Source organism: Nannobrachium achirus (genome assembly GCF_963921795.1).
Source record: "Nannobrachium achirus genome assembly, chromosome: 13".
NCBI lineage: Eukaryota > Metazoa > Chordata > Actinopteri > Myctophiformes > Myctophidae > Nannobrachium > Nannobrachium achirus.
The window spans coordinates 27,527,062-27,552,437 of record NC_137833.1 but is presented as its reverse complement, the minus strand read 5'-3'; the positions used below and the strand labels follow the sequence as shown (position 1 = coordinate 27,552,437).

At 41.2% G+C, this 25,376-nt stretch overlaps 1 protein-coding gene across 4 annotated transcripts in view; it reads right to left on the bottom strand.

Moving 5' to 3' along the window:
• Window positions 1-24,926, bottom strand: part of arid4b (AT-rich interaction domain 4B) — a 62,298-nt gene extending 37,372 nt beyond the window's left edge. For all 4 annotated transcript variants that reach the window (XM_080741181.1, XM_080741183.1, XM_080741182.1 and 1 more), the window contains exons 1-3: window positions 24,698-24,926; window positions 20,873-20,915; window positions 4,091-4,201 (exon numbers count right to left, since the gene is read on the bottom strand). In XM_080741181.1, coding sequence (XP_080597307.1) covers window positions 4,091-4,201; window positions 20,873-20,878 — 117 coding nt within the window. In that variant the 5' untranslated portion in view covers window positions 20,879-20,915; window positions 24,698-24,926. The remainder of the gene's footprint in view (window positions 1-4,090; window positions 4,202-20,872; window positions 20,916-24,697) is intronic.
• Window positions 24,927-25,376: the final 450 nt, after the last annotated feature.

Below are 25,376 nucleotides of genomic sequence, written 5' to 3'. Positions count from 1 at the left end.
GATCTACATACAAGCTCACAACGTGTCGCTTGTAGATGTGCTAGTTTCACCAAATGTTTGCCCCGGAATACTGTAGGGATGCTACAGGTTCCTGTAGTTAAAAGGGGTACATCTCTCCATTCCGACATGTCTCCTTTCCGACAGACACTAACCCTATCTCTTACCCTAACCCTAACCTTAACCTCTATGGAAGTGTTGCCACTCCGACAATAAGAAGACACTGTTGGAGTGGCGACATGTTGGAATGGAGAGAGCCCCCCAGTTAAAAGTACATTTACAGGTTTCATGTTTCAGATTAATAGTGCAAATCATCATCACAGGAAAAACATAAATTGCCTACACTTAATTTCATCAGCACCTAAAGCCACATGAAAGAAATCAGTGCGGTATTCTGCAGCCGTCTATTTAGTTCAACAAGCAGACAGCGACTAATGAACCGAACGGCTTGAGTGGCAATCATTATGAGAAATATTCAGAATCACAACAACCCCCCGACTAATTGCTCGCTATGATTCAATGTTTGTGCAAAGTGGTGCTCGCACACGGTCTCACACAACCAAGCTTCCTCAAAAAAGATATAATCCCCTTTCTCAACACCGGATGGTGGTGATACGAGTGGAAACACTGACACACAAAAAGAAAAAAAACCTTGACACCTATGGCTTGTAACCAAGAATCTCACAGAGGGTGTAATAATTCATCATGCCGTTTGAGATCATGGATCATGAGATAAAAAGGCTCATCATCTGACAATTACAGCTGCTAACGCCAGAGTGATGAACATCTCTGCTCTTTTGTCTGTACAGGGAACTACAATAAAGTTGACATGGTGAACAGCCAGCATCCCGTCTTTGTTCTTCCCACACACTCGCGTGAAGGCAAAGATGAGTGATCTGTCGCTACTGTATCAGCCAGATGCTCCGGTCCCACTGGGAGAGATAGATAGTATATGATGTGCATCGTGTGATGCCTTCATCCAGCGGTGTAGACTAGAGTAACACGAAATACATTTACTCAAGTACTGTACTTAAGTACACTTTTGATTTTTTGTTTTCCTTTTTGTTTTACTTTACTGGAGTATTTCCAATGTTCAGCACTTTTACTTCTACTCCACTAAATCTCAAGAGGAAAATATATAGCAGGACCCCACTTTGAGAACCACTGATCTACAAGCTCACAACATATGAGCTTGGAGATCGGATATTTACACTGCACAACACCCATCGTATAATGATGAAGTATAAAATAGGGCATACAGTAAGTGGTTAAATTCTAGGCTCTGATTAATGTCTCATCGGCACAAGTGGTGCAGCTAAAATCTAAACTGTTTTATAAAGGCAGGGGTTCCCAAACCTTTTTGTCTCAGGGCACCCCATAAATATTTCTTTTAATCCGAGGCACCCCTACATTATAATTTTCACTCCCAGCACCTTATGTTTATAGCATATCATCATTGTCGGGTGGAAACCTTGTACCGGTATGTCCAAAACTGTTTGTTTTGTATTTATCATCTATAAAATGTACTAAACTAGTGAAAACAGCAGATCTACAAGCACACAACGCCTCGCAGTGCTTGTAGATCAGCTGTTTTCACTAGTTTTGTGCGACAGTCTTGTATGCTGAAGCAGGGCTTTACTTTACCAAAAGACGTACACATTCGAAACTTGGAGATACAAGGTTTCTGCCTGACAGTGATTTTAGTGATTATGTTCATGTTGCGAGGAAAACGTTGAGATAATAATTTTGGTTAAAACTGACTGAAAATACGTTTGTACTTCAAGTTTAAAATGATACTAAATATTTTTTCAAGTGTCCAAATAAATTCCAAATATCAAATTATCTCGCGGCACCCCTGGACTGTCGTCGCGGCACCCCGGGGTGCCCCGTCACCCACTTTGAAAACCCCTGTACTAAGGCATTGAATAATATTGTAAAACATTTTCATTTTCCCATCTTCACTGATTCTCTCTTGAATGTGACTAATAACATGGCTTTTGGGACACTTTCATCTGAAGCATAATATAGAACAGTTACCACCTGCACGTTCAATTTTAGTAGCCCTTTTGTTTTAGTGGGACGGCCTACTGGGAATATAATGTGTACAAACCTGGCAGTGGAAACCTTCAAGAATCACCACACAGCCAGAGAAACAACAACTCCTCTTGGTAGGATAATTCCAGGATTACCACTTTAAACTACAATCACAATTTAACCATTTAGCAAATCACCCTTAACCCAGAGTGACTTACAGAGTGCAAGATTGGATTAAATGGCATGAACTGTTAGTCAACCAACAACAGGGTGAGCAAGCGGTCAAGTAAATAAAAAGACTGCCAAGAAAACAACAGCATCTTTCTATATGATATTTAAGCATCATCTACCGTTGCGCTCAAAAGTATTCAACCCTGCAAATCTGGTTTATTGGCTACATTCACAAACTGTCAACTGAATGAAATACATAAATCATACAAGAAGAACAATGTAAGTATCTCAACAACATTTGAGTGTTTTTTTTTCTTTCAAATTCAATGCCAAATGCCACTTTCACTTTCAATTATTCAACTCTTAAGGTGTCTACACACCAAACAGCCTACAGGAGACTCCTTCTGACTGTACACAGACTGCAAAGAACTGCAAAAAACTAAGCACTTATTTTTTATTTTATTTTTTTCAGACGACGCCGACTGTAGTTACTGTATGGCAGTGGTGCCAGGTCTGCTCCTTATAAGCAACGTTGATCCTGTTTTCCTATAATGTTGCTAGATGTGGGTTGCTTTTGTTTGGGCTTGTTTCTGAAGTGTAGTTGCTTATTTGGCCTTGCTTTCAACATTATTTTATAAAATAACTAATGTAATAGAGTTCAGAGGTGAAACTGGTCGCGCTTTTGGGCTTATTTTCATAGACCTGGTCGCGTATTTCACTCACAGAATCTGGCAACCCTAACCCGGCCGGAGGCAGCTCTGTTCTCCGTGCAGAGGATGGAAAAAAAAGAAAACAACAACACGGGCACTTGATGGACTATTACTAGCCTACTACTAGCTTTGCTTTGGATCCGATTGGAATAGGAATTGAGAGTTGAGATTGAGAATATGGTATTTAGTAAAAATATGCGACGGGAAAATGTCTCTGGCTTGTTTTGGCTTGGTTTTGGAGCAGTAGTAAACTATTCTACAACTCCCTCAATCTTACCGACGGCGAGGGGCGACTTAACAAAACTGAGCAAGCCCAGTTTTCCAGTTTTCGGTCGATAAGGTTCCCGACCCGCTGCCGAAAACCTGACGATGAGCTCCCGTTCGGCAACAGACGCTTTCCGCCGCCTTCCGCCGCCGAATCGTCGCCGAATCTGTGCGGTTAAAAGTGGCCTTTAAGCACACCTGAAAACATCTGCAATCAATAGCAATCGACTAATCAAGGGCTTAAATTTGATTAGTCAGATGTGCAACCTGGCCTGACTAGAAGTTTGTTGACTTTATTAGAGCAGTTAGAAACATGACTAAATCTAAGGAATGGTCAGAAAGGTTCAGAGAAGAGATTATTGATTTGTACAAAAAAGGAAAAGGATATAAAACAATTGCAAAGGCACTGAATATTCCTAAAACTACGGTTTTGAACATAACTCACAAGTTCTAAGTTAAAGGAACAGTGGCTACACTGATAAACCACATTTTCAGAAGGCGATGAATAATTTCGAGCACAACTGATACTGAAGTATAAGAGAAACTATTTTCACATTGCAGCCATTTTCCAATGGAACCAGATTTTTGGATGTGATGCCAATAGCACCACCCTATGAAAATGATCCATGTGTCTACAATTTAAAAAAAAAATCGTGACACAACAAACCTTTCTGCAGGTCTCTTCCTGTCTCTCTCTCGCTCCCTCTTACCTGTCTATCTTTGCTTAAAGCTATCAATAAAGGCAGAAAAGCCAAAAACTGATCTTAAAAAAAGAAAAAGAAAAGTCAAATGATAGCCAGACCGATATATGGGTCTGGCTCTAATAAACAGCACACACACAGTCAGCCACCCAGCACAGACTAACTATGGAAATGATGTATGATAATAAACACAAAGGCAATGAATTGTCTTACCTTGGCCTTGACCAGCCGCTTGACAATCTTTATCTTGGCCTCACAGAAAGCCCCTCTGTACTTGGCACTGACATCCGTCCCTACTGTCAGGTAGGGGGGCTCCTCCAGGGTCTGAGGGGAGAAAGGGAGGACAGGTCAGGAAGGAAGTCTGTGGATTTTAAACCATTAAGACTTGAGTGTCGATTCCACAAAACTCCTTCTACTGTAAATCAGTGGTTCAATTTCAAGATTGTTTGAAAATTGCCAAAAATAGCAGATATACAAGCTTGCAACCCAAGACGAAGTGACGCGCTGTGAGCTATTTAGTCTGTAGACCCCCCCAGAAAAGAACAATAAAAACATTAAAGAAAACACTTTGATAAATTCTAAAATGACACAGATGCTTTCCCAGTTTTAATGGGGTTAAGCCATTAAAGGAGTAGTTCACCTCCAAAAATACTTCTTTCTATTGATTACTCACACCATGGAGACTTGAGTTCAATCGTCAAATTCCTAAGACAATAATTTGATTATACGACAAATTTACCCCCATTGATTCCAGATGGGGACTCGAATGCATTTGGTTCCCCATCCGGAATCAATGGGAGTAAATTTACTATAATCATGTCTTAGGACAAATACAAAAAATGTTTATTGGACTCAAGTCTCCATGGCATGAGTAATCAATAGAAAAAACGACTCCTTTAAGACCTGAGGCTGACAAGAAGGCTAAATCCTAACAAAAACACATTTTCTATATCAGTGGTGCTCAAAACGTCTTCATGCCAAGGACCCCCTGAATTATATGTATTTGGTCGCGGACCCTCATTGCGAAATATTTTGTTCCAGAGACCCACCAGAAGCAAAGATTTGAGTTGAGAAATGTATTTCACTCTCTATGAGCTTGTATATCTGCTATTTTTGAATAGCCATTGTATAAAAGAATGGTTACTTAAATGGTTATGAAGTGGTTAAAAAATGATTGATTGTGAATCTTTGTGATCCTATATTTAGCTATAACTACTTTTGCTGGGGACCTCCTGGTACCACCTCCCTCTTTGAGAACCACTACAATAGGCTATACAGGAACCAACATAATTATACAACACAGCACTGATCGGGGAGAGACTTGTCTATGAAAACACCATGCTGCTCTCTGGGAACACTTCCACCCGTCACGGGCGTGCAACACTGTTCACTGAGAGAGAGACTAGTCTATGATCTCTGGGAACGCTTCCACCCTGACTGTCTGTCGGACACGGGCGAGCAGAACTGTTCATGACCGGCCAGGACAGACAGACAGACAGACAGACAGACAGGCACCATGCTTCACACAGACCAGGCCATGCACCGACAACACATAACACACACAGCTGAGTGATTCATCTGGTAGGAGAAAAAAACACCAGCATACCATCTGCTCTGGGTGTGGGAGAATTCGCCTCGGAGGGGCAAAGAGAAAAAGCAACTCGGCTACTACTACTCTGGCTATAATGAATACAAGCGTGAAGCTAATAAAAGGCACAAGGCAGAGTCTTGTATCATCATTGGATGTGTATCGGACTGTTCTGCCTCAAGGACACAGAGGGGCAGAGGTTGAAAATAAGCTGAGAAAATACAGACGTGCCATTTCCAGAGTGTCGGGCGGATAACAATCTTAACCTACTTGAACCCTATTCTGTGGCCAGGATTTGGTGGGGAAATAAAAGTTCTTTATTGGGTGTAGAGGGAAAAAGGAGGGGGGCAGGGGGTAATATAGACCCCTGGGGGATTCCAGCAGACAAAGCATAGGATATAGGACTTAACCTCTTAGTTGAGCCCCATGCATCATCCCCTTTCTGGGGGCACATTCGTAAAAAATAGCCCATATACAGGCTCACAACGTGCTGCGTTGTGTTACATTGTGAGCTTGTAGATCGGCTATTTTTGCAAAGAGATTTGGTGTAGACGGGGGGGGGGGGGGGGGGGGGGGAACGGTCCAAGTACCATTTTCTTTTACTGAGCATAAAGGGTTTTTAAGTGGTTAAATGGGTACACAGAATACAGCTTTACCTGGGATATTTAACAGCACAATACTACGGCACAGAGCCATATGATGATGGTGATGATGATGATGATGATGATGATGACTTGAATATAAGGGGCAGGTATCAATCCCTAATAGTTATCCAATCACTAACAGGCCAAGAAGAGCGATTTGAGCTTGAGGAGGTTATAAAGTCCAACAGCACGCTTTAACTCTCGTTGGTATTATTTGTGAGAGCTGCATGGAAGGTGGTGATCGTTACCTAATCAATACTAAGGATGGGACGATATGAAAATATCCTCTCACGATTATTGTGACAAAAGAAATCGCGATTTACGATATTATCACGATAATCAAAATCCTTTTATCCTGGGGCGGAACATTTGCCAAAAAATAGCATATCTACAAGCTCACAACGCGTCACGTTGTGACGTGCTGTGAGCTTGTAGATCGGTTATTTTTTGGCAAAGACATTTGATAGAGTGAAAAAAAGACTGTATCAAGTACGTATATTATAAGTACCTTTTACCAATTATAGAGAGTTTAAGTGGTACCAGATATGCAGCTCGGCAAATAAAGGGTGAATTGATCCCAGTGCATGATGGAGGACAATATCACGATAAATTAAATCTCTGCGATACGATTATTGTGAGTGATTTTTATCACGATAAACGATAATATCGCGTATCGTCCCATCCCTAATCAATACGGGGGACTTCCTCCACCTGAGCTGTTAGGATGCTCACCACTTCAGCTCACAGGACATTAACTTGCACTACAAATTCACATCATTCAACAAGGCAGTGTCACGTTTGCAAACGTTTGTTGAAAGAAAGAAATAATCAATCGTTGTTACTTTAAGATGGCTGTTTGTCAATTATCACTGTCAGCAATGACATCACAAGTAATTGAGTATCAAATAATCTCTCGTGCTGATGAATATACTAAAACTGGCAGCAGCACTGTGATGTAAGAAAGCTTTGCAAAACAACAAAGGCACACAGAATTTTGTCTTGGCCAATTAGTTCAAATGAACAACGCCTCGTTCATCCCACTACATAATCAGAATCGCCCCAAAAAAATGCGTGTGTGTGTGTGTGTTTCCATCTGTAACTCCACGTTCAGCAGTTGTTCAATTGTCTAAAAAACATAATACAAAAATCAATAACGCATGTACCTTGCCCAACATCAACTTTATCACCTTCAGATGTGTCTCTACTTCTCATAATCCCAAAATGTTTACAATTTTTCCCCACATTTTGGCCTGTAGGCGGCATATTGCGCAATCCATAGTTGGGAGCGAAGTGTCATTATCATCACCAGGTCTCAGGTTACAAGAGGGAAGGGGGGGGGCAGATGCACGCACACACACACACACAGAGAGAGAGAGAGAGAGAGAGAGAGAGAGAGAGAGAGAGAGAGAGAGAGAGAGAGAGAGAGAGAGAGAGAGAGGGGGGGGGGGGGGGGATCTAGAACAAGAATCAAAAACATAGATCTAGAACACAGAATTCATAGTTCGAGAACACATAGAATTCATAGATATAGAACACAGAATATGTACAGTACAGTACAGCGAGGTAGAGTACAGCAAGGTACAGTAGAGTACAGCAAGGTACAGTAGAGTACAGCAAAGTACAGTACAGTAAGGTAAAGTACAGTAGATTACAGTAGAGTACAGTACAGTAAGGTACGGTAAGGTACAGTAGAGGATGGATGGATGTGGATGGATGTGGATGGATGGATGTGGATGGATGGATGTGGATGGATGGATGTGGATGGATGGATGGATGGATGGATGTGGATGGATGGATGGATGGATGGATGGATGGATGGATGGATGTGGATGGATGCATGGATGGATGGATGGATGGATGGATGGATGGATGGATGGATGTGGATGGATGGATGGATGGATGGATGGATGGATGGATGTGGATGGATGGATGGATGGATGGATGGATGGATGTGGATGGATGGATGGATTGATGCATGTGGATGGATGGATGGATTGATGCATGTGGATGGATGGATGGATGGATGGATGGATGGATGCATGGATGGATGTGGATGGATGGATGTGGATGGATGGATGGATGTGGATGGATGGATGGATGGATGGATGGATGGATGTGGATGGATGCATGGATGGATGGATGGATGTGGATGGATGCATGGATGGATGGATGCATGGATGGATGGATGGATGGATGGATGGATGTGGATGGATGGATGGATGGATGTGGATGGATGGATGGATGGATGGATGGATGGATGGATGTGGATGGATGGATGGATGGATGCATGGATGCATGGATGGATGGATGTGGATGGATGGATGGATGGATGGATGGATGGATGGATGGATGGATGTGGATGGATGGATGGATGGATGGATGTGGATGGATGGATGGATTGCCATTTACACTATTTTGCATTTTGGAAAAAACTGCATATTTAATGTTGAGCTATCCTACATTTGTATTGCTTAGCTGCCCACTGGACTGTATCCATCTCTGGGTACAGGGGACTTTCACATAGGAAAGGGGCCAGGCCCCCGCAGGGGGCTTTTTTCTAGTTAATGTGAAGTATAACCTTCATTTAGCCTTGTTTGCTTATTTGATTTGAATTAAATGAACAATGCCAAGTTCAATAACGTATGCTATAACATGAATTTAGGCTTGTTTGCTTATTTAATTTACCAGGAAATGTAACGTAATGTATTGCATTTGGGCTAGTCTATTCCCATGGTCAAATAAACAACTGATGAACAAAAACAGTCATAATTGAATAGTAGCTTTTCAATAGAGGGAGTCTTTTTCTTAAGCTTTTTTTTCTTTCTTTTAAAGCATACTGTAGGCAGAATACTGTTCTGACAAGAATATACTTTCTTTCTATACTGATCAATTGGAAATTGAAAGTCAGGTTAGTTAGTGCAGAATAAGTAGAGTCCTTTGCACTGTCCTATGCTCCAGTGGTGTGTTCTACCATGTTACACTATATAAGTAGTATGCTCTGCAGAAGGTTTTGGAGAAAAGCGTATACCGTCTATGGACCGGCATCCATTGACCACGCACGAGCGTATGGCCTATACTGTACGTGCGCATGTTGTGCAGGGATTGATTATGCCCTCTGAAAAAACCTAGAACACACTCTGATAGATATCTAAGGGTATCTGCAGCAGCTATATTGATATCATGTTATCACTACAATTATCAAACATATTTTCTGAAGTGTAAAATGATAAATGGTTGAATCAGCTATTACCAAGTAGAGGTGCAACAGTTATTTGAAACTAACGGATTGTATTGATTATAAAAGTTAATAAATAATTGATTTGAATAAATAATTGATTTGAATAAAATAATCAAACTTTCTTTTCCAAAAGGACCAACAATAACAGATCTACAAGCTCACAATGCGTTGGGAGCTTGTATATCTGCTATTTCATGTATTATTGCGTATTTGCTCCAGTGTGGGACAAGGTATAAAACACCTTAGGATATTCATTAGACTAATTGACTTAATCTATCATAAAAATATATATTTGATAGCGCTTCACTACTATTCTCGAAAAAGCAATTGATAAAATAATCTCTAAGAAAATAAGTGATAGTTGCGGCCCTATAACCAACAAGCAGTGTATTATATTGTCGTGTGCGCAGTATGTTTTCTTTCTTTTTTTCTTTTTTTTTATTGACAGATAAAATAAGAATCAGTGTACGTCACGTGGTTTGCTCAGCAAAAAGGTGTCAATAATACTGTATTTTTACCAAATGGACCCTTGCTGGTCCTGTTTTGTACATACTGTATCTACACTCTCAGTGTTAAATGAAAGCTGAGGGTTTTAGTGTAGAGTTCTCTATAATATGAGAGCTTCCTCACGGTGAGGGTGTGAGCATCCTGTGCCCAGTAGCAGTGGTGGAAAGTAACCAAGTACATTACTATTAAGTACTGTACCTGAGTAAAAAAATATATAATAATAATAATAATAATAGGCCTACTTAGGTTTTTATACTTTTACGTTGACTCCACTACATCTCAATAGTCAGATTTTGTATACTTTTTACTCCATTACAATTATTAGAAAACTTTAGTTATAGTTACTTTGCAGATTTTAATTATTATTCCAAAAAATAGGCTACATTAACCACTTCAGCCCTATTTAAACTTTGGCTATTTGAAAATAGCCGATCTGCAAACTCACAACGAATTGTAGATTTGTAGATCGGTTATTTTCAAAAGAGTTTTATACATTTGAAACCTGTGTACATTTACTTTTGGGTACTTCAAGTATATTTTGATGGCAATAGCAGAGTATTTCTACAGTACACTGCAGTATACTATTGATACTTCTATTCAAGTAAAACATGTGAGTACTTTTCACCAGCACTGCTCAGTAGGCTGCATGCCATTACGTCAACCCTGGCTGGCTGGCAGTCATGATGATAATATCTGTGGAAGAGAGGGAACACCCTTCTCTCTGTGGGAGGACTGACGCAGCATAAACAAGCCTTTCAAAAATAAATGCACCTCTCTTGCTTGGGCGTCTATTAATGCCCGATGACAGAAACAATGTATTTGATTGATGTCATCCACAACATCAACATTTCATGGAGAAACACACAGAGGACATGGGGAGTGTTTTCTTTTTGCCCCACTATGTTATTGATCTCCTCACATCAGAGCAATGGATTTAGGTTGAAGATCAGCTATGCTTCTCTTTATCCCATTAAGACCTGAGGTTGATTCCACAAATGCCTTTGAAATCTTTAGTTCTCACACTTTCGATATTTTTCTAAAATGTTCAAAAACTTTTGTATAGCCTATGTACAAATCTAAAATGACAGAGATACTTTCTCTCTCCTGCTATCACAGACAGAACTGAGGTTACAACTATAGCCTTGCAGAAATTCACTTTACATGTCACCATTGGGGTTCAGTTAGTCCTGAAACATGACTGTCATATCATGACAGTCATGCATGGGTCTGTTTCAACCCGGTTTAGAGAGTTTCCTCCATATTTGCCCCTTACAGTTTCTTGTTTGCTTACATTGTAAACACTGCTGGGGCTAACTCCAGAACGCAGCCTGGATTCGCATACCTTTTTTTTTTGCGTTCGTGAATGTTGAACGGCGTGCACACAAGTCGTGCAAGATCATGCACGATGGACACGCATGCGCGCCCACGTTAAAAGGTAAGAAAACCGTCGCAATTTGACCTGAAAAAAGCTTGCAGTTGTGGCAGACCCATGACGGTCCTGAGAGACGACCATCATGTTAACCATGGCTACTAAGGTTCAGTGAATGTGTGGGGTTCCCTTTTACGGGAAGGCGATGAGTTTGATCACAGAAAGTCAGTGGCCACTGTGTCCATCTAATCCCTGTCGAAGTGTCATAGAGAAACCCTTTTCCGCCTCCCGGAGCGCCACATAATGTGGAGCTCCCTGCTCCCTGAGGCCTCTGGTGAAAGACACCTGGCAGAGAGTTATGCAAAATAAAGTCCTAATTACACACTGGCAATTTTTTGATCCACACACACATTCTCCAGCCAACGGTGTAGTGAGTCTGCAACAAGCTTATTATTCTCACCATCACCTCCCGAGCTGCTTCTTCTGGGAGTCAGCCCAACAGCACATCAGGCAGAAAAATGCACAAATTCTGAGTGACATCCCTTGCCACCAGCTCCGGTTGATACAAAAAGACTATTCTTATTAAAAAGACAGAATCTGAGCCATGCACTTGCTCACAGTCACAGATAGGCTTCATTATAAGATCTGTATTTAAACAGCTGAAGGCTGGTCACAGTCCGGGCAGGGCAGGGCAGGGCAGGGCAGGGCAGGGCAGGGCAAGAAGCCTCTGTCTGTTCCTGTGGCAGAGAGAGAGGGGTTCTGACAGACAGATGGGATCCACGGGCAGAGTGCTCATACACTCCAGTCCCTCAGCCTATTCAGATAAACACCTCATTAGTCTTTTGGCGCAGTCTGGCCGGGCCAACACAGCGTTTACATGACGACACAGCAGTCATGTCCACCAAGCTGACCATTTCTCTGGCAGGCTTGACCGCTTGCAGCATGTACGCGCTACTGTACATAACATGGCCCATCGGTGTTATTCTTATTTTTGTTCGCACCAATAAGCCTCTTTGACTTTTCCTGTAGTTAAGCCTGTTTCCTTTCTTCCTCTGAAAACGGACCCCGGCTTTCAGAGCTGGAGAGGGCATGAGGGTTATCTTGACAGCTGTGGCTGCCAGACCTCCCCAACTCAACAAGGGAGAGCTGATAAAACACACACACTGCCGAGGCCAGATTTACATTCGTCATGCTCACGCCAACACAAATAGTAGGGTTTGTTATTTCCACTGATAATGGCCCTCCATTTCCTGCATTCATTACAGAGCATGAAAGGGAATTCCATTCCCAGGTCTGATCGTTTTAACCTATACCGGTGTCTGGCTGGAAAACACCGTCCCTGCAGTTTAATTTCTCCATGCTCGTCTCTCTCTCTCTCTCTCGACGACACATAATGTTTTCCCCCCTCAGATTTCAACCAATCGAGTTGACTAAAAGGCCGCGGAGGCGGAAGTCCTGTGCCTCTGGGAGGTGTGCATTGTGCCAACTCATAATGAGCTGAACACCTCCAGCCCCTAACAAGAGCAGCTCTCACCTACAATATTGGCATGCGGAGAACAGGCCACAGCAGTATCTAACGCAAGCCTTCAGCAGCACTTCATTCCCTGCATACAAAAGCCAACATTGTATAGCAGCAGCACGATCAAGACTGCCTCGTCTTGGGATATTCACCTAGTGCTGCTGCTGATGTGTAAAATGCACTCCAAGCACATGTGCTTGCTGAAGCGTACACGCAAATATGACTTGTCAACAATTGATCAAATCTCCTCCTACTGACATGGAAAGATTATTATGAGGAATACCTATCCAAACAAAGTGAACCGTCAAAACGGCTTGGGTTAAAAGAGTGCAACTGAGGAAATTGAGAAATGATAATCCCAGGGCTTTAGGTGATGATCTCTAACTCTAAGGAGGCTTTTCTCCAACAGAGGAAGCATATGAAAACAAATGGCAGAGGTCACGGTGCACTGATCATCTTGACACTGAAGTACTCTGGCCAAATTAGTCTCAGCACAGGTCATACATACCAAGTACGTAAGAGCACATCACTATCTGTTTGTCTGTGTGTGAAGCCAACACAGTCGAATTAACACAGACGAGTATACAAATGGAACCAAATGGACCTGTAAGTGTCCATTTGGTTCCATTTGTACACTCTTCGGGGGTTACATTTAACACAAAGGATTTTACTGTTAATGTTGTGTATTTGTGCTTTCTCAGCAAACGCGATGGATTTGTGGACAGAGGAAACAAATGTGTCCGAGTCAGTAAGATCTCGTGGATGAAAACATTCTGTCCTCGTCAAAGAAAAATATAAAACTGGCTGGCAAACAGCAGTACACAGCACAAGGTCTGCTCAATACAAACTCTGAGGTCATTAACATTTCAGCAGCCGATTCAATACAAGCACAAGCACAACACCGAAAAGAGCCACTGTTCAGAAGGAACTTCCTGGAAGGCTCAAGCAAAGTATAATATTATTGAAATTACATCCCTGATATCAAAAGAGAAGCGTGCTAAGAGTTCTACGCATGTTTGTCTGAAGGTTTTATGGCCTGTCTTTACGTGTCGTCCAAGGCAGTGGTGGAAAGTAACTAAGTACATTTAGTCAAGTACTGTACTGTACTTAAGTAACATTTTTACTTCACTGGAGTTTTACTTCTACTCCACTAAACAAATATTATACTTTTACTCCACTACCATTTGAAAACTTTAGTTACTATATAGTTACTTTATATATGTTGATTATTGCAAAACATGCATTAACTACTTCAGCCCTATATACGTACATTGAAAAATAGACGATCTACAAGCTACAAGCTCACATTGTGAGATTGTAGATGCATAATGAGTAGGGATGGAGCTCGTTAATTTTTATTGATAATGAGCACCTTAATGATCCTGCTTATTGAGCTGGGCTTTTATCGAGCCCACTATTGAGCGTTTTCTAATATTTTGTGGAAAGTGACAACAAATTCAGAACATAACTGGTATCGGTTGTTGCGACTGTGAGTTTGTTGCTGACCACAATCTATGAAGATGACAATAGACAAAAGTAACAGATATCATTAAAACAATCATTCATTAGTGTGCAATACGTGTTAAATGGCTTTATACTGTAATGTACTGTAATAATTTATTGATTGCCTCTTGTCTTGATTGTTTAAACATGACATCATGGGCCGCTATGCTCAATAACAAGCTTGATAACCCCAAAGCTTATTGATACCGGATACTCAATAAATCTGTTATCGCCGAATTATCAAGCTACCCTTGTTTAGGGCTCCATCCCTAATAATGAGTGCTTTCTTACATTTGGTACTTTAAGTACATTATGATAACAATACTTATGTACTCAAGTACATTTAGAATTCCGGACTTTTACTTCTTGTAACTTGTAAAAACAGGTCGATTATTGCAGTATTGATACTATTACTTAAGTAGAACATTTGAGTACTTTTTGCACCACTGTTCGCATGTTTGTCTGAAGGTTTTATGGCCTGGCTTTATGTGTTGTTGTCTAGGGTCAGGTACAAGGTCAGGGAAGCCCTGACCATTAGTTCAGTAGTGAGGGAAATGTCCAGTCTGTTTGCCCAGAGCCAAAGATGTAAATTCCTATAGCCTTATAGTGTTATTGCCTCCAACTAGTCACTTACAACCTTCACTCTTGAATAGGAAAGGTACAGCAAAGCTTTAATAATAATGCTGTAATGATTGCCGTCATTTCAAGCATTCGTGGAAATTGTATCCAAACTACTGATTTATTGAAGTTGTCATAGTTTGTTTATATTCCTTTTTAGACCTTCGAATAAGAGCCATCCTGTATCCAGTGATCAGAGCTAGCACAATGCCTACTCGGGAATGTTTATAGTCAAGTTTTCAAACTTCACCTTACCTTATAGTCATGCAAAAATGAGGCTACAAAATGTTTACTGCTGTGTGTGATGGATAGGAATGTGAGTGCTATTAATTACTGTCTACAACTTCCATCTCACAAACCAACTAGGCAAAATAACAAAAATAATGTTATAATAAAACCATATTGTGGCATAATGAATGCGCTAGTATGCTTAACAAAAGTATCGTGGAAGAGGCATAGCGAAAATAATTACACTCCCCCACGGCCGAGCTCACACGCTGTAGAATAATCCCACAGTGAATTACCTCTTTGTCAGAGTCACCTCAATATTAGTGACACGTGCTTTGGCAGGGGTTGCCGTGACAATGGCATGGCTGGCTTTAAACTAAACTAGAGAGGAAATACATATGCATGCACGTGTGTGTGTGTGTGTGTGTGTGTGTGTGTGTGTGTGTGTGTGTGTGTGTGTGTGTGTGTGTGTGTGTGTGTGTGTGTGTGTGTGTGTGTGTGTGTGTGTGTGTGTGTGTGTGTGTGTGTGTGTGTGTGTGTGTGTGTGCGTGCGTGCGCGCGCGCGCGCGCGCGCGTGCATGCGTGTGTGTCTGTGTAAACCTATTTTCCCCTTGGATTCCTTGGGTCATGATACAACTCCCCATATTAACCTGCACATATCTGTCTGACTTCATTTTACACTAGTTTGTGTTTTCTTCAAAACACACTTTTTGCTACGCCTCCCTGTCCCTGAGCAAGAAACGTAACCCCTAACAGCTATTTCTATTGCTAATGACGTCATGTAATCAACATATATCAGTATGCTTTTTCAATCCCAATTTTGCTTCCAAATTTGCGTGTTGGGGCCAAAAATGCCACATATCAATCACTTCTGCCTATAGGGGCTACCGCAAACGCGACTGTCATACTGTACAAGCTCTATTTCCCCCGCAGCTTCCTCATGTCCTGACGGCTTCATCCCACAACTGACACACAGCCCTGGGTATGCAACCCGCCCTGGCGGGGATCTGTGCTCCGACAAGGCACTTTTTTAGTTAAGCCTACTGTTTCACATATTAATTCAAACAACTTAAATGCAGAACTTTTACTTAACATTTACTACTTACTACTTACTAACTACCTACTGTACTTGTTGACGCCTTTAAAAGCATCCCCCGAAAACACTGATTAAATCTGATCAAACGGTAGACCCCATAATGTCACTCCAAAAATATGATAATTCTCTGCAGCATACAACTTCTGATTGAGTTCCTTGACAGGTTTGACCTAGTACTGTGGCTTCTAATAGCCATTTTTAAACATACAAAGGGATGTTGTGTGATTTTAGAGAGGTTTCAAATTCCTGCCCCATTCAATACACATCCATCTGCCATCTGTACAACCCTAAGCCTTTACAGAATCCAAGAATAACCTAACAATTGCTGCTATTGCTAATCAGCTTCCACAATTGGCATCCTGAAAATTAAAACAGTTGGTTTTACATCAGTCCTAAAGGCTGCCTATACCAGACATAGTATAAAGAGATATAAATGTACTGATGTGAAAGTATTCCAGGGATATTGCAATTCTAATAGTCAAAGCACTCTGGGCAGTGGGCACACTTTGGCATCATGACCTGGCTGGCGCAGCTGACTATATTGACATATGCTCTTCTAGTCTAGTCTGTGGGAAGCCTGAAAGAACTTCTTCAAAACAGAATCCTGGGATATAAAACGTGGCCCACATATTCCCTAAACCTTGCTCTAGTCTACAACATTTGAATTGCACCTCAGACCATCAAAGTTTTCAATTATGATTATTACAACGTTTTGAAACGTTTGAAAGAAAGGAGAAAAAAAACTCTGTCATCACAGATTGTGCAATAAGCTTACAAATGTAGTCAGTTCACATGGTGCTCAAGGTACACACACATTTTCTAATAGACCATATTAGACAGAATCACAAACGTATCTCTTAACCTGGAAACTCTATCCGCAAAAATCCACATACATATGGCTTCAAGTATGCATGCCAAATTCCATACATTTCAACCATGAGTGGATGGTAAGCAGGCCATCGGATCTAGTTGTGATACAATTTGTTGTGAAGTTGTGGATGATTTGGATTTTGGAATAATTAAATGTAGACATTTGTAGAATTAAGCATTTACAGACTGAAGCATGAACTTGGCCTAAATCAGTTAGACCAGTGCACTGCATTACCAATAGTAAACTCAGTTACTGAGGAAAAGACTAGAGCAGGAGCAAGATGACTGGATAAATGGACAGAAGAACAAAGTCATTCCAACAATACCCAGATGCTTGAACAAAAAATATTTCAGAGAACTACTGCTAGATTCCAAAGGTGTCAGACGAAGACCTAGAAGGTCGAAACGTGTTGGTCAACTTGTTGCCTTGCTCAGAAAATAAATCTACCGGTATATTTTTTCACTAATGACGGAGTGCCTTGGAATTCCTTTCTCTGTATGTCTGCTTTCTACACCTTTGGAATCTAGCAGTACTTCTCTAAAATATTTTTTGTTTACAGTATATATTCCTACTTGTATCACCAAAGGGCACCTGTCTCAGAGCCAACTGATCCCTGCAGCGCTTCTTTTTTTCCTCTTTTTAATACCCAAATGCTATCAGACTGGGACATTATGGCAAGACATCCCATCCTTGGCCACAAAAGGCTCATACTAAGCAGCACTGACAGTTCACTTTAGGCTGTCTGTTTGTCTGTGACTGTGTTGAAACTTTGACCACCAAAGCAATTCAACAGAACAATGCACATGCACCTCTAGGTTGCCTTGTAAGCTACTGGAATAACAGAATACTGTCATGATCTTGTACATTTTTATACACCAAATAATCATGCTGACACACTATGGGCTAAACGACAGGAGAATAATGTGGGGTACTCAGAATCGTTCTAAAATAGATAAATCACAGCCATGTATGAAATCTACGCAACACCTGAGCATGGATTAGAATTAGGGGTAAAGGTGATAGGAATGGGTAAAACAGTATAACAATAAGTATCCAATTTGTGATCAAGCTCAAAAGCATACAGCTATAACAAAATAAAATTAAACAATATGGTAAATGGTCAATTCTACCACTTTTTTGAGTCACGTGTTCAAATACTGGATTCTGATTGGCTAAATTCCGGAGGTTATGACAGAACAACTGCCGCAAAGTTGTGTGAGGACTTGTCCGAGATCAATGCGCCTCAGTGTACATCCGGGGACACCTTTCCCCCAACCAACAAATGACCGTGGCAACGGTCCTATGTTTACTAACGTGCATGCTATAGTCGCCGATTTATTTGGATCCAATGCAATCCGCCAACTTTAAAGCCCCTTTTCTCTGAACCTATGCCTTTCTGGAAGCGAACAGCCTCTATTTACGGCCGGAACGGTACTTCTAACTGACGTTAGCTTAGCTGTAAGCTAGACGCATGGATTAGTATGGAGTTGGCGCCATCTGTTGGTGAGTAGAAGATGTTGTTGGTGGAACTATCTGCTGTCTCGCGGAAGTTTTATAGGCAATAATGATTGTAACTTAAGATCCTTGCAAGTTACAACTATGTGTTTTCTTTCATGTATAAGGGAAAAAGTGGTAGAAAAGCTATTTACCACTCGGGGTTATCGGACTCGGCTTCGCCTCGTCCGATAACACCCTCACACAGGACATTATCAGAGCATAATGTCCTCTCACTCGGGGTAAATTGCTTACTTTATATACACTAACAGCAGAGGTAACCATGGAAGTCACCAACCTACTCTTCGGGAGCATTTGGAGTTTCAGTCTGCTCAAGGACACTTAACTCTTACAGTATAAGCCAGGGGGAGCCAGGGATCCAACCGGGAACCTTCCGATTCCCAAGCAGACGCTTTAGAGCACTGTTTTCCCAAGCCCTGGGCCCTTTGTGGGTCACGGACCAATTTTTATGGGTCACGACTTGAGTAAAAATCTATTTTCTTTCCTACACTAAAAATATATACATTTCAAAATATATATATTTTTAATAATTCTTTATAAAACAATTTGATACATTTTAAAACAAACAAACAAACAAACAAACAAACATAATAATGGAGAAGTAGTGAAAATAGACAATCTATAAGCTCACAACGCAATCTGCTGTTTTCACTAGTTTGGGTCCTGGGCAAACATCTAATCTCTCATTTGGGTCTCAACCTGAAAAGTTTGGGAACCACTGCTCTACAGCTCCTCCTGATCCCCACCGGAGGCATAATTAACACATTATTCAGTAAAAAAAATCATTGCAGATCATTCCAGGATATATTGTTATATCCCCATTGGCGGGTATGTCGCTGTGGTCTAATGGATCATGGCATGTATTGTACAGTATATCAATACAAGGAACAATATGACAACATACTGTACCTATTGAAAACACATTTTATTCTCCTCGTCTCAGACTCTACTCTGCTACATGTTTTATAGTTTTGTGAGTTGTGACTGAGGCTATACATCTTATATGTCAAAAAAGTAGACCTTTACCAAAAATACTACAAGCTTCACTCATCATGTCATACCAATTAGTATAAATTGGATTTTAAAGGATTCTGCAGTGTATCAATCTGTATACTAAGTGTATATGGCTACCATGGCAACAGCAACACAGGCTGCCAAGTTCAAAGCCTACAGGCAATACGAGTGTTACAATTTTGTTTCATTAAAGCAATAAAGAAAAACAATCTAATAACTTGCATTGCAACTTACTTCACAAACAAATACAGCCTTTAGAGTTTTGTTTTCCTCCAAATTAAATGGTGTTGCAATCAAAATAGTAAAGACTTTTATGTAAATAAAATGTTCTTCTAGTTTCTATTTTCTAATCTATTGGTGCACACTGAATGCAGACTTGAGGTTTGCAAACATCAGTAGTTTTTGCAGTCCTATCACAGCTTAAAAGTTCTTTTCAATAATATAGCCAACTGCCTCCCCACTAAACTCATTAACTCTCTATGAAAGAAATGTATTATTTTGTCAGTGCCTTAATGAAAGTATGTGCTTGAAATGTGTCCATAAATGTAGTAAAATAGCGTTCATCATGTACATATACATAATAAAATTGTACAATGTTGTACAATGATTGATTGATAGTGACGTGCACCTTACAGGTCACTTGTTACAGTATTGAGAGATTTGTATTTAATTTTTAGGCCTAGAATTATTGAATGCTTTAACCAGAGAAAAATAGCAGATATACAAGCTCGCAGCGCTGCACTCGGTGCCGCGCTGTGAGCTTGTAGATCTGCTATTTTTGAAAAAGTCATGAAAATGTGTGCAAATCTTTGAAATATGTATTTTCAAAGCGAACGTTTGTAACTCAAATTTTGCTTCTGGGGGGTCCCTTGAACTAAATATTTTGAGGTGGGGGTCCGTGGCCAAATAAATATAATTTTGGGGGTCCTTCACATGAAAAAGTTTGAGCATCACTGATATAGTAGTCTCTCAAGAACAGACTAACTGAGCTCCAGTTGAAGTGAAAATTACCTTTTCTTTGACGATGGCTAGCCAGATTGCTGGCATAGAAACACAGGTTTTTAAAAAAATCTTAGAAGGATTCAAAAGACACTTATAGAATCGGGTAAAAATTCTAATTTTCACAATTTTTCAAAAATAGCAGATATACAAGCTCACAGCACGGCACCGAGTGTATGTTTTCAATAGTTAAAGCATAAAATAATAATACACTATAATGTGTACCCGTTCTAAATGGGTTAAACAGAATCGCTATAGATGAGATATGCAACGTATTTGAACGTACCTTCATCTCTCTATGAGTCCTCTCGCTGACCAGCGTAACAAATCTGAAAATAGAAGAAGTTCAACCAAACCGTTAGAATAGAAACGATAGAGCAGTGGTTCTCATAAGCCCCTTTTCGACTGCAGTTTTAGCACCACACCACACCACACCACGCCACACCGCACCACATAAAAATATACATTTTCCATTACACAAAAGTACCCCTATCGGTAAGAAACAAATTGACCCTTTTAACTGTGATTATAGTACAATATAAATTTGTATTAACTATCCTAAATTATATTACACTATAATGGATTATAACTGTGACACTATAAAGTATTAATGTATTACTATGATAATTATAATACACTATAATAGATTATAATAGTGGTTATAACACAATAGAATCTATTATCATGTATTCCTGGTGGTCTAAATGAAAAGTCAGTGAGTGATCAGTCATTATGAAGCTCAGACCTACTCTAGATTGGATACTTTTTAGTACCACGTTTAGTACCACTTTCACACCACTCTACCCAGGTCCTTGTAGTGGAAAACCTGGCACAAGTGGGCGGTGTGGTGTGGAGTGGTGGGGTGTTGGGCCAGTGGAAAAGGGGATATAGAGTGGGGTCCAGGGAGCCTCAGGGGTTATGAATGGACCCTTGCGGGTCTGTAACAAGACTATACATGAGAGTTTGACAGTAATTCTTGGGGGACGTTGATATTAAAAGGTTAGAGAAGCACTGTGATAGAGCAATCATTTGGTGTTTCTGAGTCAGCTACTGTTATGATGACATCACTTCTACAACAGTCAGTGCTCAGTGCATGCCATGGAAAACACAGGCACTGAGTAGACATGCAGCAGCTGCCTGACTGCTACACTACACATTGTTAACAACTCATCAATGCAAATCAACACATAATAGTATCATAAGCGTGACATAACTTTGATGCATTTAAAGCACAAAGGGGGTATATAACTTATCTATGTCGGTTTGAAACAGCTTGGAAACAATAATAATAATAAACCAAACTATACTAACTCATACATAAGCATACAATGGCATTCAAAGTGTTCTGTTCAAAGATTCCTAAAAATATCCATTTTGCACAGTAAAGCATGAGAAAGCTGATCATTGGCTTAAAGCTGTTTATGTAATGCCCCGTGTACTGGTCAGCCAGGGGGGCTCAGGCTCAGCACAACAGCGTGTGTCCAGGCTAGTACAGATCAGGGGCGAGTAAAGAGAAAAGTAACTCATCAATGGCAAACTCAACAACACAACAGCCTATTTGATCAACACAATGCACCGATATTTCCACAGCAAAAGGGCTGAATCTCATTCGACTTTTTAAGGCGACAGACCAAGATTATAAAGTAGGCTAGTTAGTACACGCTCATCAGATCGTGCACTGTAGAATCTTCAGTGATCGTTTAACCGTTTGACAGACACAGACTGTATACAAATGGTGTACAATACAAATACTAATAGCAGTGCGAGTACATGTATGTAACATAACAAATAGCCTATAACTTTGAGAGTATAATAAATGTAACCAAAACGTAGACTCTCTGGGAGTTAAATGAACACTGGGGTCCAGTGTCTGCTCTGCACTGCACTGAATGTACGCTACAGAGCGGAGGATGACGCCATTTCTGGGGCTGCTGACAGTCTGCTAGTACAACAAGAAGCAGCACTACTTCAATGGAACACAACACAACACACACTGTGGGGCAAAAATGCAAGCAATGAACGTAATGCAGCTACATTCACCTGCCATCGTTCTCGTTATCATATTGTCTCACCGGTCCCGGATATTATTATTGTATTTTTAGAGGGAAAGTGGTCGAGGAGAGCGCTCATTTCCCCCCTCGATCGGCGTAGCCTACTGTTGTGTTCTCCGCAGAGTAGAGAGACTCCCAGCCCAACAGCCAAACACAAGCCAGAACATTGACTATCTAAAACAACACGGCCATGTGAACAACACTACAATACCAACAACCAAGTTGTGGAAAAGTAATCGTTGCAGTTCGAATGGAAGTCGCGTTCTTTCTCTTGACTGTTTGTTTATCTGACGACTGGGGCTTTTTAATTGTGTTTTTGTTTTTTTAGCTGACTACATATCCATTGAGAAACATCAGCTAGGTTTCTGACAAAGAGAAACAAAATCGACGGAGCGGTTCGCAACAAGGTCACCATGATGATGCCTATAGTGGGGAGAGACCTGTAACGCGACGACAATGTGCCACAAAAACCGTTGATTGGAACCGTAACAAACGGAATTCACAGGTCGATGTGTTTTATGACTATAACAAGGTTGACGAATGGGTCGCGTAACACAATGTCATCCGCCCTACAGAGACCAGACCACCAAAGCTGGCTCAAGTCAACAATGAACACATAATATAAAAGTCCATGTCCATTGTAACTGGAACGATCCGCTATTACAGCGTTATTACTACCATACAATACAACAACTAAAATGCCAGCCATTTCATGTTTGATCGTTGAGTGACAACGGCGACCGACCGAGCCACCGCGATGGAACAAATAATATCGGATAGGGATCCGTCACGCATGCAAGAAGACTGTAGTGTTTGTGTGAAGCTCTGAGAGACAATGTCAAATATAGCTAATCGTGTGTTTTGGTGGTGTTTTGTAGCAGCAGCGCGACAGAGACAGAGGACAAATATTCCACATCATCACCAACCAACCATCATGAAGCAAAGCAACACAACAGTTTGGGATTAGACGGCTGAGTTCAGTTCACTGGTACAATGTAAGTTGTATAGGCTACAGTAGAGTAGCCTAGACTAGAGAAGTGATTCTCAACAGTTTTAATTTCAAGGACCGCCCCAGTTTGACATGCATTAGGCTACGGACCCCCATTTAATGGGATTTCTATCACTGAGCCCTCAATTTATATTGTAAAATCAATGTTCTTATCAATATGTAGGCTACAACTCTGAGAGTGTACGGGTCCATTTTCCTTAGAGTTACATTACATACCCATAAGGGTCCATTTGGTTCCTATAACAAATCATTTAGCTGGGGACCCCCTGGAACTCCCGGCCTCAAGGAGCCATGGGGGGTCCCCGGACCCCACTTTGAGAACCAATGGACCAGAGTGGACAGCAGCAGGGCGATAAGCGATGGGACACAAAAAAGGCAAAAGCCTGTGGCAATATAACGAATTCACTTCTCAAACTACTGGCCGCCCACTAAATCAATCATACACATCTCCAACACGGTGCCGTCGAGTAATATTATTACTTTTTATCATCGTGCCTATTATGGAGCACAACAGACAGACAGACAGACAGCCTTCTATTCTGTTCTATTATTCGACAACCGACACCTCGCAGAGAAAGAATGAATTCCTCCGCTCAACAACACAACAACAGCACTACACTACCCCGGACAGACGAGGATATAGGAACCATTCCAACCCCCTTCAACGACGATCGAAGGGTTTATTCGCCTGCCTATAACTTTAGTTAACCATCTTTTCGTTATTATTACTGGGTGTTCCACTGCCTGCAGCCCCCCACCTCCCCCACACACACCACACACAATGTTCTTCTTGGTTGTCGGATTGTAAAGCGTTATAGTGACCTATGTTAGGTAGGTTGCCTACCTACCGTCCGAATTCATTCATTCATTCGTCTAAAAATGCATTGTGAGTCTATAGCTGTAGTTAACGATAACTTGGTAAACGGTGAAGGGAGCAGGCTGGTCTCGATCGGTGGTAAAACAGCCATCATCATCCAAGCTGCTGCTGAAATATCCAAAATAACATTTGTCGTCCGCGTACCGAAAATATTGGAAGAGGTTCAGTACTTACCGATGCTGTCAAGTGGAGAAAACAACGTCCGTTGTTCGATGAAAGTGTATTAGTAATCCATAGGACCATTTAGCTGTATAATCTGACAGCAATTTTTATTGTTGTTATTATTTGTTAAAACGCCGCCCGTTCCGTTGATGTTGTGTATGTGTAGTCTATGTAATGTATGAGTGTGTGTAAATCTATCGGGGTAAAGTGGTTGTTGCAGATCGTCGAGTCCTCTGCTGTGCTGCTAGTTCTTTCTCTGATCTCTCTCCTCCTCCCCTCCCCTCTCGAAATTAATGACTGACGCCTCGGTTTAAAACAGCCGATCCACAAACCCAACTCTCGTAGACTCAGCTCACGGCTGTATGCGCTTGACAGCTTGTAGATCGGGGCTATTTTCGGCGCGCGACACCGTCGTACGACTGGGTTGTAAATTAGTGCAAAACAGCTATACACGCATGGCCCCGCCCTCGCGGCCCTCCCATTGGACAATTGCGACTGGGTGAACGCGTTAGTTCTACTATGATTGGCTGATCCGCGAGAAAAATACGAAAGACAAACGCCAGGGCGGATTCCTATTGGACGGTGAACGCAACAGAGGATTCAATAACGACTACAACTCCCCAACAGTGTTGCCACGTCTTCTTATTATAAGCGACTTTGGGCTTGTTTCTTTCTGTAAAGTTGCTTGTTT